This window comes from Hippocampus comes, unplaced genomic scaffold, assembly GCF_001891065.2.
Source record: "Hippocampus comes isolate QL1 unplaced genomic scaffold, H_comes_QL1_v1.1 scaffold91, whole genome shotgun sequence".
NCBI classification, from domain to species: domain Eukaryota; kingdom Metazoa; phylum Chordata; class Actinopteri; order Syngnathiformes; family Syngnathidae; genus Hippocampus; species Hippocampus comes.
The window spans coordinates 64,724-78,894 of record NW_017805034.1 but is presented as its reverse complement, the minus strand read 5'-3'; the positions used below and the strand labels follow the sequence as shown (position 1 = coordinate 78,894).

The following is a 14,171-nucleotide window of genomic DNA, read 5'->3' as shown; positions in this document are numbered from 1 at the left end:
CTTTGTGGTTGTAAAAAAAAAAAAAAAAAAAAAAGTGACCTTTTGTGTAAATCGCTCTCCTGCACTCCGAAGCGCGATACTTTCTAATTGGGCATGCACATTGTGAGGAAGGGCTGCTGGTATTTTTTTTTTAATTCCCCAACGCGTTAATTTCGATGTCGATGTCAATAAGCAGTAATAGTGACAGTTGCGGATCAGTCAGGTGCACTGTGAAAGATTGTATTTTATTTTGAGATGGATTTAATGGATTTATGACACGGATGAAACAGAACATTTAACTGTGAAATTAGACAACCAAGCTTGATTTTGAATGCATTTTTCCCCAGCATGGTTCGTTTTACTTTATTTTACAGGACAAGTCGTGCAATCGGAAAAGAAGTTCTTCCATTACGTGACACAACGAAGCAGGATGGAGAATATTTTGCACCGAGAGAGACGAATGCGAATCTGATTCCAGGGACAGCAGGATCCAAGAAATGTCACAGCAGGTCGAGAGCGACGGAGAACAGTCATGATGTCTGTCGATGGATCCTCTGTGGAGGCAAGAGTCACTGCAACACAAAAAAAAAACTCTTCAAAATGGACCCCATTCAGCACATTATAATGATTTGCCACGTGGCACCCCATACTAACATTTTGCAAAAGTAATAAATGAAACATTTTAGAGGGAATTCTGTTTTGAGCTCCTTTTGGAATGTCCGAAAATAATGTTTTGTTTTTTTTTTAAACCTAAAATGTAAATTCCATGGCCGCAAATTAAACATTAAACATCTTGTTTTCAACATACTGTACTACGCCCGTACACAAATTCAATATATCAATATCTTATCCCCATTTCGAAAGTCACTCAACATGCCCACACGAAATACTGATTAGACTCCCCAATCGATATTCCCCTAACACACGCACGGTAATTCCTTCGTAATTGTGCCCTATGCTTTTACCCTGGACGGGGAAAAAAGATGGACACTCACAAAATTCTAACATTTATTTGACATATATAATATACATTGAAAATGATCGATTTGTTCATATTTAGACAAAATTTTGGGATAACCTTCCCTACCACAAATGTATTTATTTTATTCACTCGATGTTGTTATATCAGTATGTTGTAATTAAATTTCTTCAAATCAGGTCATTAATATAGTGTGGCGGTACATATTTAAAAAAAGGTACGGGGGTACGGACAAAATTTCACTTGTGGGAATGTGAATTATGAAGAAGCGAGACGAGGCAAGCTGCACCAGAAAGAGAATTTACTGTTGAACTCTGCGTTCCCGCTTCCCTCACTAAGATGGCGCCTGCTGTTGACCTCCTCCTTTGTACTCCCCTCTCTTCCCCCCCACCCCCCGATCTTCCTCCAGCACTGGGCCATAAATCCGTTGTTGTTTATGAAAATTTACAACATGGCAATACGGCTTTACGAGCCACATCGGGCTCCCATTGGCCGGCTCTCGTCACGTGGCCAGGAGCAGTGAACATGAACTTTTTATATATAATTTCCAATCGAGGAATAGAGCAGCCTTTCATTAAACAGGCTCCGGCTCCCACACGGATGGTTTCACCGGCGCCCTTCTTAAGCCTCGACCGCTCACGTCTTTTTTTTCTCTCATTTTGGAGGATTTGATGCCACAGAAGCTTCCTTTCCGATGTGACTGGATGCTTTTTGGCAAGATGTGTGGAAGGAGTCCCCGGTGCGTCACTGGCCTCCCGCGGGACCCTCTGTCAAGTCTTCTGTCATGGGACCCAACAGAATAGGTAAAACAGCGCAGCAAATATTTACTCTACGTAAACCTGTAAATCGCATATTATCAGCCATATTGTTACTCGCGATGCTGCGTTTGCTGCTGGTCACTATCATCATGATCAATACTGTCTGATCATTCAAAAATCATGTCTCACGATATGATTGTTCTCCTATTCGTTTGCCCTTTGCATCGCTTTGCGTGTGTTTATTTGATGTTGACTTGAAACTGGGATGGGCTTCAAGCCGCAGTTTGTGGATGTCCTGGCTGGCGGTGGAGACGAGAGCGTTTTGTCCCCCCCTTGTGGCGGCGCAGTTGAAGCGCAGGTTTCAAAATGTCTGCCGAGGAAAGATTGGCACGTTGACCTCTATGGGAGTGAAAATATCTGTTTGAAGTTTGGGACTCTGCGGGAGTGCGCGTGCGCGTTCTCAGTGGAGTTTTTTTTTCTCTTCTTTTACTGCATACAGCCCAGATGGTTTAAGAACTACGACATGCCTGACTGTTGACTCATATCAGAATGTTTGTTATAGAAGGAATTTCTCGAGTACTTGGAGTTGCTCGTCGCCAAAAAAGACGCTGCAACAAATTATATATTTATGACAGAAAGCACACACGAATACACAAGTTATTAAAGGGTGCAATACTGAATAAATCGAATTGTACAAAAAAAAAGCATATTTGACCAGACAACGACGACTTTCTTATTCGTTCCTTTGCCTCCAGCAAACGTAGATGTAATTTGCAATATATAAAATGTAAAATATGTAGAAACAAAAAATCAGGTGTAAATGTCATATAATTTCAACGTGTAGTTTAAGTCAGGTTTTAATTACTGTGAATCAAAACGTTTTAGAAATAACCGTCGAAACTGGACACGTTCTGTAATTTTCTGCATTTGTGTGTGGCCAATGTTTTTTAGTTTTTAATATACTTATTTTTTTGCAAAGTACGTTTGTGTGTGCAAGAGCCTGCAGAGTGCACTGCCGCCCTATTATTGCATCACCCCTTCATGACCACCACTCCTGCCTTCTTTTTTTTTGGGGGGGGGGGGACTTTTAGCTCCTGGGTGTGTCCTTGTCTCGACTTGGGGAAAATGGTTTCGTGGGAACTTTGTTGCCATTGGCCCGTCATAAATCAGCTGTTGGAGGAAGCACATGCACACACCCTTTTAGTGTCCTTCACGCACGGACGAATCAACATCTCCTCTAATATATTTTAGGGGATCTACTTTACATTATTGAAGACCGGCAGGGTATATAATATGTCCAGTTTTAGTCGCTATAGATCTCCTGTGCTCCTGCAAGATAAATAGCGGCTCAGGGGTGAGGAAGCATGAACCCAAAAAGCCACTTCACAAGCTCACAAAGAGGCAAGGGGTGCCATAAAAATTCCACAAGTCTGCATGTGACCACACGGAGTTGCTGCCGTGCTTTTTATTTGGCTCCCTGCTTGGACGCTTTCTGTCGGTGTTGTATTCCTCTGTTGCACGCAGTTCCGACATTGTGAGAATTATTAGGCGGATAACTGAACACATATGAACAGATGTTGATGCTTTTAGATGTTGTAGCCCGAAAGGTAATGATTTAAAATATGCACAGATAAAATACAGATCATTTTACGTCTTTTTATTTTAACACACGCAGGACAAATAGTGCCATATTTTACCCCTTTGTCTCCTGAGTCATAATAGGCCGAAATGTGCGCATGAAGTGCCGCAAAGAGCTCGCCGAAAAACTGTAGCCCGTCAATTGAGTATTTTTTTTTTCTTCCGCTATGGCACTTTTTTTTCTGGACTGTTTTTAAATTGTATTGACTGTTTCTAACTGTCTTCGACCCTTTTTTTTGCAAGACGATCTTCACTAAAGCACAATAACTTATACTGAACCGAAGTCGGTCTTATGCACATGTGTTGTTTCCTCGTATTCAATATTTACCACTTAGTGTTTTTTTTTCTCTCCACAAAATGAAAACAAAATAGTTTCAAGTGTGTGTCTGTATATGTGTATACGTGTGTCACACACACACACACACACACACACACGCGATTTTGCATAATTATATCCAATACTTATTAGATATTTTTCCAACATGTGTTTTGGGGCAAACGATCCAAATGACCGTTCTACGCTTTATTCAGACGCACACGGGGATGTTTTGCAATCAAATTACGTTTTCCATAATAAACAATAATCACAGTAGGTTAAACCCGCCACAAATGTGATTTTTACGAGAGTGTGGAATACATATCCTATTACACTAAAGTGTGTTCCACGTGTCCCAAATTGCATATGTGGTGTGTTTGAATTCCTCCCCAGCACGCCCTCAAACATTCATTTATTAGTGCCCCCATAAACGTCTCGCGGAAAGGTTTTCCGATCATATTGATGAGTGCAAAATATACATATGGGCTTTTCTTCTATTCAATGTCCAAGTTGCACTCCTGGTCTTGTTAACGCGCACACTTTTGCATGTGATGTGTGCGCCTAAGCCTCGGGCTGCAGAGATCGCACTCCCAGCACGCCTCCTCCGCTGGTATTGTTTCCAAGCAGCTCGTCCGCGTCTTTTGCCGCAATGCTCGTTAACCTCCGGATGACCCCGCCGGCAGAGTCAGTGCAACAGTTGCGCCAGAGGATGGCGCACCACGACAACGGAAAGTTCGCCCCTGAGCCAGCGAGTCCTCCTCATCCCCACCCCGCGCGAGTTTACCTCCGGAGGTCACCGAGCAGGATTTACGACTGGTCAACAAAAGCACGTGATACTCCGCCGTACCCCATATTTGGGTGCCTACGTAAGAGAGAATCAAGTCCATGGCCCACTCATTTCCATAATTCATCATAAATTGTGCAAGGCTGCTATAGGACGCGCTAAAGCATAAGAGCCACAAATCAAGCACGCCTGCTTGATGCTTTTCTCCTCTTGCAATAACAACAATAAAAGGCGCAAAACAGCAGCAATACACAGCGAGCGGGGGAATTGTCAACAAATGAGCTCCTATTTTGTGAACTCATTCTGCGGTCGCTATCCCAATGGCGCGGACTTCCAGTTACATAATTATGGAGAGCATAGTTCGGCCGACGAGCAATACAGAGACTCCGGCGCCATGCACTCCGGCAGGTACGGCTATGGCTACAACGGAATGGACCTGACCGTCGGTCGGCCCGCCACCGGACACTTTGTGGCCAGCGAGCGGACGGCCGCCTTCTCCCCGAGCCACTCGGCGGCCGCGACCCCCTCGGCGGAACCGCTCAGGTACACGCAGTCGGTCGCCGGCAGCTCCGCCAACTCGGCTCTGTCCCCCGCGGCTGACCCGATCCCGTGCTCGTCCTCGGTGGCCGGCTCCACGCAGGTCAGCGAGTCTCGGACCCAGCACCGAGCCGTGAAAAACTCACTGCCGAGCCCGTGCTCGGGTTCCGGCTCCGGCGGGGCTGCTCCTCTCCTGCGCGGTCGGGACTGTGCGCCCAAAGTGCCCCCACTGGACGAAGAAAAGCCCACGGGGAGTGCACCCGGCACGCCGCAGAATGCCAGCGAACCGGCCCAGCCTCAAATATATCCGTGGATGAGGAAACTGCACATAAGTCACGGTAAAAAAAAATGCATTTTCTCTTGAGGTTTTATCGAGCCAGGGGAAAGAAAAGGGCAGACTTTTCCCATGTGGGCCATGTGTATGATTATTACTTTATTCCGAGAGTCTTTCGACGCAAGTCATACTTTGTTCAGGACTTTTCCCACAAAACGCGGAGCATCTTATCATTATTCTGAGAGTCTACCCCAAAGTCACACTTCAAAACTGCGTAGATTCAAGTTTAACTTGGTTGATGTTGCCATTATAGAAATAGATTTTTTTATCCTCACACGAGGGTATGTGCCCACTTATTTTGTCTCAATTGGTTTGCAAAAAATACGCAATCAAGTTTATAACGCTACTTAAGTGGAGACGAATTTAAGTGATGGACACTTTTTAGTTGTGATGCCATTTTTTTTTACATTGTGAGCAACCATGATTTTTTTTTCCAATGTGTTCTATAAATATTGAAATTAAATACATGAAGCCCTTGTTACCATTCACATGCTCCCCCAAAACGATACAAAAAGCACGTCAAACCTCAATTAATCCACATATTCCTCTTCCTTCCCCTTTCTTCGCCCACTTCCCCCACCCAAGATTTGTCCGGACCAGAGGGCAAGCGTGCCCGCACCGCCTACACCCGCTACCAGACCCTGGAGCTGGAGAAGGAGTTCCACTTCAACCGCTACCTGACCCGCAGGCGGAGGATCGAGATTGCGCACGCCCTGTGCCTCTCGGAGAGACAGATCAAAATCTGGTTCCAGAACCGCCGGATGAAGTGGAAGAAGGACAACAAGCTGAAGAGCATGAGCATGGCTGCAGGCGCGGGGGGCTACAGGCCTTGATTATACCCCCCCACACAAAAACCTACCCACCCCACTCATCATCACCCCTGATATAGGAGTGAGACAAAAATAAAAGTTATGTCATATCAACTCTTGGGGGTGCAGAGACACATGACTGCATCCACCAGGAGCAGCCGACATGATAATTTTTCCATTTAGTGGTCAATTCCTCCATCTCCAATGTACAGTTTGGTCTAGATTTAGAGAAAACGATGAAATAAATGTTGGTTTAAATTATTTCTTGTTGAGGGGGGGAAAAGGAAGGGAGAAAATGCTACCTATTAACCAGCGAATGCACTTCAATGTACACTCGAGTCTCATGCCTCTATTTGTTTAGCTCAAAATTTTCTGTGTACCTCCAGTGTATTATGTGTCTTGTATTTATTTGTGTGGTGTGTATATTGCGATAAAAGTCTGCAAATTGAGGTGTGTACATATCGCTGCGCATTGTATTTTGAGTTGCATTTCTTATAAGACATAAGGCTTTCCCAAAAAAAAAATATCGCTTGCCTTTTGTTTAAAATCCGCGTTGTGTATAACCCCCGTGGTGTCAACAATTTTTTTTTTTTTTTGTAAATGTTTTCTAAATGACTGGAAGTCAAGAATGTACTGTAAAGACATTGTTGCTGTTCATCATGGTAATTATAATAAACTTTCTACTGGAACTGCATTATTTTGTGCGCTATGATACATACAGACACGTTGTCTATCTATATTTATTTTTTTTTTTGCCCGTGGTCAAATATTTAGTAAAAATTCCCCGTGTTTGAATGAAAATCAACAGGTATAAGCGATTCGGGTTTTGTTTTTAAACTCACCTTGCTGGCTTTTGGCTTCTTCATCAGGCGCATTCAGCGCGCACGCCAAACAGTTCTTTTTTTTCCCCCACCTCTCGCAGCATCAGCTCGACTTTTCAAGCAGTAAACTTTATTAGGCCCCCTTTCTGGCTCTTCGACATTTGGGTGCTAAATGAACGAGGGGGGTTTTGTCTATGAATTAGATCGTAAAAATCATCCGGATCGCGTCCAGATAGGCTCACAGGCCATAAACGGTCACGTGGTGGCCATTAAAGTAAGTTTTATGGTTTTGGGGAGTTGACAGTATATTGCACATAACATATAATCGCACTGACGACGAGGCTTGGTCTGACTCTGCCTTTTGCAGCCCTTTGAGGAGTGTCTTGACCAGAACAAGAGCGCCACTTGAGCTCAGTGGACCGGACCGGAGCGGATCGGACGCCGCATGCGAGGATGGCCGGGATAAGAAACGTATCTTCGGGTGAGTCGATATACGAGCACATTGGACGGTAGCCCGAGAACAAGCGAGCCTGTGTTAAATAGCCTTATTATTGTGCGCTCTGCCTCGATCTTTCCCAATTAGTCCATTACGCTAATTTGTCAGCGGTGCTGGGCTGAATTCTGGTCTGGGCAGATGTTGCAGGCAGGGTTGGGTCCGGCTCATGGCCATTTAATTGCTTCCTTCCCCGTGTAACTTGTTTCCCTCCATCTGGGGTGCGACTCATAATCCATTTTTGCATGTTGGATAATTATCTCTGCGTCCATTTCCACCCACTAACTTGTCGTCTTAGAGGATGTGCTCCCCCCCGCCCACCCCCTCTCAATTTGATCACATTGGAGGATTCACAGGACACCGCACAAAGTTTTCTGCGCCCATTGCGGATCCTGAATGTTCTCCCCTGATGACTTTTAGGGGAAGTTTACTGCTTTTACGCACATATTTGGGCTCGGCTGTAAACAGTGTCAAGTAAACACGAGGCGGGAACAAACAGCAGCGGGGAGACGTTTGAGAAGGAATTCCGGTTTTGTGTCAGCCACGTCATTTTGTGTTCGGGGGGTTGAAAAGTTCAAATGACCCCCACCGGCCCACCGCAGACCCTTTTGGAAAAGTCACTCTCCCTTTGTGGTGACAAGGGAAAACGTATAGACGCCATTGTTGGTCGATTTTGAGGACAAACAATGAAAGAATAAGCGCAGACGAGGTCGTTCTCGCGTTGCTTGTTTTGGTGTGCCGTTAGCATCATTGCCGAAAGGCGTTTTTGACTTGACATCAATTAAAAAGGCCGACGTGGTTTTGAGGACTCTCCCCTTTCGAAAACGGCTGACGTGAAATATTTCTCTTAAGTAGAACCCTAAATTTCGTGCCGATACCACCAAACCCAAAAATATTTGCTCTCAGAGAAAGTTGAACGATGTCGCCCCGAATTAGCCGAGCAGGCCTATCGCCTATATTGTACATCACGATGACGTCATGAAAATGTGTGTGAAGCTTCTCGAGACTGCTGAAGGGATCCTTAAATACATTTGACTGAACTTAATTTAAAAATGCCGACAAAACGAAAGAGCTGAATTGAACCGATTTACATAACTTATAGATGCGTATTTAAGAAAAGATAAGAAAACGTTTATTTGTGCCACAATGGAGAAATCTGCAATCTACAGCAGCAAAAATGAAGCGGGGGGGGAGCGAGGGGTGGGGTAGAAAAATATGAATATCGTTTTACTCATTTACTCAGGTCCCAAATTGAAGGTGTGGCTTGCCTGATTTAAAATAACCTCCTGATGAACAGGTAGTTATATAATCAACGACAGTCTTACACTCTAAACATTTTTGGGCGACTTTGTGTTGGAAATCTTGCATTTCCACCACTTCCAATAAAACATGAATTCGGATGACCTCGACAGATCAGATGGATGCTTTCCATTTTTTTTTTTCTTGATTTATCCACATCGGATCAAAACAATTCAATCACTGCCCATACTCCCAATGCATATTGGACATTTCTCAATTTCGAGAAGCCATCACGCGGGAGGTGGAGGGGAGGGGGGTTACATACGCGGCTTTGTCCTGCGAACACAACGCCAATAAAACAAGGCGCACATACACTCAAGAAGGGAGAGAAAGCGAGCTCGGCTTTTTTAGAAATGAAAATCCAAGCCAATACGTCAAATGATCGCGCGGCACGCTGCCAGGCTGAGTATGGTTCACGTGCAGGTCAGCCTCTGCAGCTCCAAGATGAATCTGCATCCTCTCCGAGTCACCAGCAGAGCTCGCTTTAGGCCAAGTTCACTGTCAGCCTGCAAATGTGTGTAGAGCAGAAGCAACTTAATAGCACGCTTCCTTGGCCTTGTCCAGATAAGAGTGATGTGCGTAAATAAACACATGGGATGCTAAAAAAAAAATAAGTGTTTGGATGCTGTTGAAAGACAACATTCCGGCTCCTTTAGCTCTCATTTTGCTCCTTTTATTTGCATATCTTGTCTTGAAAAATCCATCTCCTCACTCCATGGAAGCATCGCGCAACTAGTGCAGGTTTTTCCTCTCCATTAAATTGATGGAATTGATGCCCGTCTTGGCTTCACGTTGAGATTGTTCGAATCTTTTTTTTTTTTTTTTTTGAGGGGAGGGGGACTCGGGGGGGCGCCTCAATGGGCCTCCTCTGACGAGAGCGAGATAGCAGGAGAGAGAGAAGAGGAAAAATTGGGGTCAAAAGTTGAGCAGCGAGTCTCCGTCATCAGCTTGAAGCCTGCAGCCTCATAATAGCGATCTTGACTCGTCCACACAAAAGGCAGAATAGCTTTGAATTACATATGTTGCAGGGTGCACTCCAGGTGAACCCTGTATGCACGGTGACCCCGCGTTCTGGAGGTGGGGAGAGGGGACCCCCTCCCTTCTGCCCCCCACCCCCCCTACCCGAGCCGTCCCTGGCAACAAGATTGAGTGGCTGGCGTTTTATTATCGCGCTTGATTGGTGAATTTCCTTTGAATAAATTGCATTTAATATGTTTGGGGACGGGGGGCTGCATTTGCATTTTCAGGATTGATATTCTCGACCCGGTCACAGGCGTAATGGGAAGGCCCTGCACAGAGTCCACAACCCCCAAAGTGAGCCCCCAGTCCCCCTTAAAAATCATTTAGCCTCTCGTATCCTGATGGCGTTGAATAGAAAGCTTTTAGGGGCGCACCAATGGCACAGATGTTTTTTTTTTTGGGCGGGGGTCACAAAGACTGTCTTAAAATACTGAATTTTATTCCGTAATTGGGCGTTTTGGGCTTTTTAGGAAGTACTGATAATATTCGAAATAAATCATCCAGTTTATGGACAATAATAAAAACGACATCTAAATTGTAAAATTGAATATTAAAGGAAAGCCGATGTAAAATAGATAGAAAATAGTTTCAATTTAAAAATACTTGAACATTTAAAAAGTTAAATCTAATCCAAGGCACATAAACTATCCGAGGAGCTCGCATATGGAATCAAATCGATAATCGTGGAATATATGAAAAGTAGACATTCTTGAATGTTTTTAATTACTCGTATTGGCAATGAGACACCAAGAACGTGTGGGATTAAAAAACACACACATTTATTTCATTTAAAAAATAAGTTAAGGGCCTTACAAGTCAAACTTTGCATCTCAGATAATACATTTAAACACGACGGTGTACCCAAGCTCATATTTTGCATTTGTGCGTATTCCATAACGCTCTGCATCTTTTTTTTTGTTTCCTGACAAACAACATCATTTATTTTTGCCCACATTTGCAAATATTTTCTATCAATTTATGATAGACGTTTTTTTTCTTGCCCCACGATCGGAATCGTCGACACTCACACTGGATGCATGGAGGCTATTCATTATTATTATGTATGGACAAGAGACCTTGTGTGAGCCACCTGCAATTTGTCACTATCGCCACAGCACTTCAGTCATAATCTAAATTTACAGTAAAGTGTCACGGTGATGTATCTCGCCTCGGCAGACCTTCGCTTGGCGGTTTATGTTCTCTGAGGTGCGACATCACGGTCGATGGCTCGCCGTATAACTTCACGCGCAACGCAAGCTTGTCAACTGCATGCTGGGCAAAAATGAATACACTTTTTTTTTTGCATTTAATTTTCACTCGAGATGCTAATTTCCAAATGCACTTTGGAGAAATGAATTGGCGCTCATCTTGCAGGCCTCTGATAAACGCGATCGGATAGACGGAAAATGTTTTTTTTTTAAAGTGATTCTACAGGATGGCGATCAGCAACAAGTACAACGACACGTCGGAGCATTATTTCACTCACAGGATAACTTACAGTAAAGCGCTAATAGCTCAGCTGTCCCGGCACAGATTTAAACGGGACCTCTGTAGAATCCGATCGTAAATTTCACCCTTATTGCTCAGATGATGTTGACATGTTCTTGATGATAATCATATGCAATATTTCGCTTCCAAGATCAGTCCGATTCATCCCCTTTCGGTCGTTTTTATTCAAATTCTATTGCAGAAGCTCGTGTTTGTCGGCTTGGAGAATTTTGAAAAGAGGTCCCCTCAAAAAAAAAAAAAAAAAAATCCACAGTTGGCCAGAAGTCCAAGTCCAGGGTGAAGAGCGGGTCAGCGCGTCTAACTGATATGAAAATGTCGCCCCTTTGGAAGAAGGGGGCACGACTTGTTGTTTAACAAAGACTGTCAATGGGCAAGATTAATCAGAAACAAAATGGAAACTGTGTCAGTTCGGGGTCAGGCACAAGTTATCTCTGTTTGGGGTGGGGGGGGTGAAGACAGAAAAGGTGGGGGACTCGGGAGGGAAACGGGGATGAAGGGGAGAAAGGAAACGCGTTCGGAATTTTTCCTCAAGTTTGGGCTCCTTGTTTGTGCGCGCAGAGGCCTTGTTGACGGCGACGGGGCGTCCCGGTGAGGAGTTGGAGCATCTCGGGGGAGATTGTCTCGCCTCCACGATGGGCAGCCGGCAGCGTGGTCCGATGGCTGGTGGTCAGCAACAAGGTCAGAAACTTTTAACTTCACAAAAAAAATCTTGGGGGCTCCTGTACATTTGACTATCTGAGCAACAGAATATTTTTTTAAACAATTGCATCAAATACAATGGAGATATAAACTAGTATAAAAAATAGATGCATAATACAAAGCTATAGTCCGGAATTATTTAAGGAGCATATTACATTTACTGAGCAGGCATGCATATTCAGAATACTCTAAATATTATTATTATGATTGTTATTATTGTTATTATGACATACTCAGTGCTGTTCCTCGTGTTGGTGATATGCATCCCCTCTTATGTTTGATTTTTACACAGCATGAAGCTTGAAGTGTTGATAGAACGTTTTGCAGCGTTTATTGGATATTGTAGATTTGTGCTGACAGTTTATTTTTAAATTATTATTATAAAAGATTTACATTGAGGGGCAGCATTGGGAAATTCACTTCCACCTTAAAGACACAACATGTTGTATTTTTTGCACAGTTTGTGTCCTTAACGTATGTCTTGTATTTCTCAATGCTGTCCTTCGGTGCTTGACCGCGAACACAACATCCCCAGCGCTTTGTTTTGCAGGCGCTTGTGTTGCCAGATGATGTGTGTTGCATGTCTGCAATCGTTTCTTGCTGGTGAGCATTTCGGAATGCATCGAGCCATAGTGTGTGTAACAATTTGGAGGATCATTGGCATCCATGCTGAAAACCGTGTTTGTTGATGAGCTGAGAGATATCTAAAGGTTATCGGAATAATCAGATTCACGTCGGCGTTGGTTGTCAGTTTTTGTGCGGCTTTGAAGAGACGAAATGAAAGGGATTTGTTTGCGTACATGGGATCGTGCGGGATGTTTTGTGTATTTTTTTAACCGCTGTTGCCTGGCGTGGTCCAAGGCAAGCTCGTCTCTGCAAGTCATTGTCCGTGAACGCTTTGGTGGTGATCGTGTCAAAATGTTTATTTTGACACTCAATTGTTTTTTTTTCAAGTCGAGCGATCATTTTGCAAGTCCACACAACCAACATGTTAATAAATACAAAATCTGTGTTCAAACGAGAATATTTTCGAAGATAACTTTGTAGTTTCTCCTCTTTTTTTTTGTCCACATGAAGCCTCGCCCACATAACTTTGACGCCGTGCGGTAAACAAGAATCTTGATTGGTTTTGCTTTTATATAATGAGATTAAACAAGGAAAACAGCTACGTAAGGCAGTCCGGAGAGGTTCTGCTGGTGCCAGTGCCATGCTTTCCATTGGTTCCTGTTTACATGATGCCCGCAGGACTCGCTCTGATTGGTGGCCGCGCTCACGTGACCACACAACTTTGTACATTTGACAGCGAGTAGGAGGGTTTTGTGGAGATCAGAAAAACGACAGCGCGATAAAAATTAGTATTGTTGCACTTCACAAATTAATGACCATGAGTTCCTACTTGATAAACTCCAACTATATCGAGCCGTCCTTTCCTCCATGCGACGAATACCAGCAGGGCGGATACATCCCCAACCCGGGGGACTACTACGAGCGGCCAAAAGACACGGGCTTCCCCCATCACGAAGAGCCATCCTACCCCAGATCCAACTACACGGAACCGGGCTACGATTACACCAACGTCCCCGCCAGCGGACTGGACGATTTCAGCGACGGCCACCACTCCGCGGCGCAGCCGCCAACGCTTCCTCAGAACCTCGCTTCGGCCCCGGACGGCGGAGCGGGGGCCATTAAGGACTGCAGCCTCGCCGGTGAGGTCTACCCCGGCGCGGTGAAGGGCAAAGAGCCGGTGGTTTATCCCTGGATGAAAAAAGTCCACGTTAGCACCGGTGAGTTGTCATCGCGGTTCAAACACACACGCGAAGGGGTGGAGGAACCACTGAAGGCAGCGCTGGTAGCAGGCAGCCACTTTGCAGCTGCAATTTACGACTCTGGAGCAGCGGGGTCGGTAATTAAGGACCCTCGTAAATTTTATTGCTTGTGTTCGTCTGTCGGGGCTCATGCGCCTTTGTTGCTTTTTAAACCCAAACTGCCTCCTCCGCTGGAATGGAGCCAACGCGTAATATCCGACCCCGCTGTTTAGTTAATCTTTCTTAAGCGTCAGCTGTCCCCGGATGCTTGTGCGTGCGTAAAAAACGTGCAAGCAAATACGCTCCGCGCAACTGGAAGTTGCGTTCTTGCTTTCTGGGGATAATCTTTAGGAATTGTGTGTTAACACCTGCCTGTTTGCGACCCCCCCCC

At 44.7% G+C, this 14,171-nt stretch overlaps 2 protein-coding genes across 2 annotated transcripts in view; both read left to right on the top strand.

Annotated features, from left to right (window-relative positions):
- Positions 1–3,786: 3,786 nt before the first annotated feature.
- Positions 3,787–6,823, top strand: hoxa5a (homeobox A5a). The gene is made up of 2 exons (XM_019863536.1): positions 3,787–5,329; positions 5,911–6,823. The coding sequence occupies exons 1-2, from the start codon at positions 4,651–4,653 to the stop codon at positions 6,156–6,158; spliced, it is 927 nt and encodes a 308-aa protein (XP_019719095.1). The 5' UTR covers positions 3,787–4,650; the 3' UTR covers positions 6,159–6,823.
- A 5,267-nt stretch (positions 6,824–12,090) lies between these two features.
- hoxa4a (homeobox A4a) overlaps positions 12,091–14,171 on the top strand; it is a 6,198-nt gene continuing 4,117 nt past the window's right edge. The window contains exon 1 of the mRNA XM_019863537.1: positions 12,091–13,759. Within this exon, the coding sequence (XP_019719096.1) occupies positions 13,354–13,759 (406 nt within the window). The 5' untranslated portion in view covers positions 12,091–13,353. The remainder of the gene's footprint in view (positions 13,760–14,171) is intronic.

Coding starts and splice junctions, on each gene's coding strand:
- hoxa5a (XM_019863536.1), top strand. CDS start 4,651: ATGCTTTTCTCCTCTTGCAATAACAACAATAAAAGGCGCAAAACAGCA. Junction 5,330..5,910: donor GAAACTGCACATAAGTCACG/GTAAAAAAAAAT, acceptor CCCCCACCCAAG/ATTTGTCCGGACCAGAGGGC.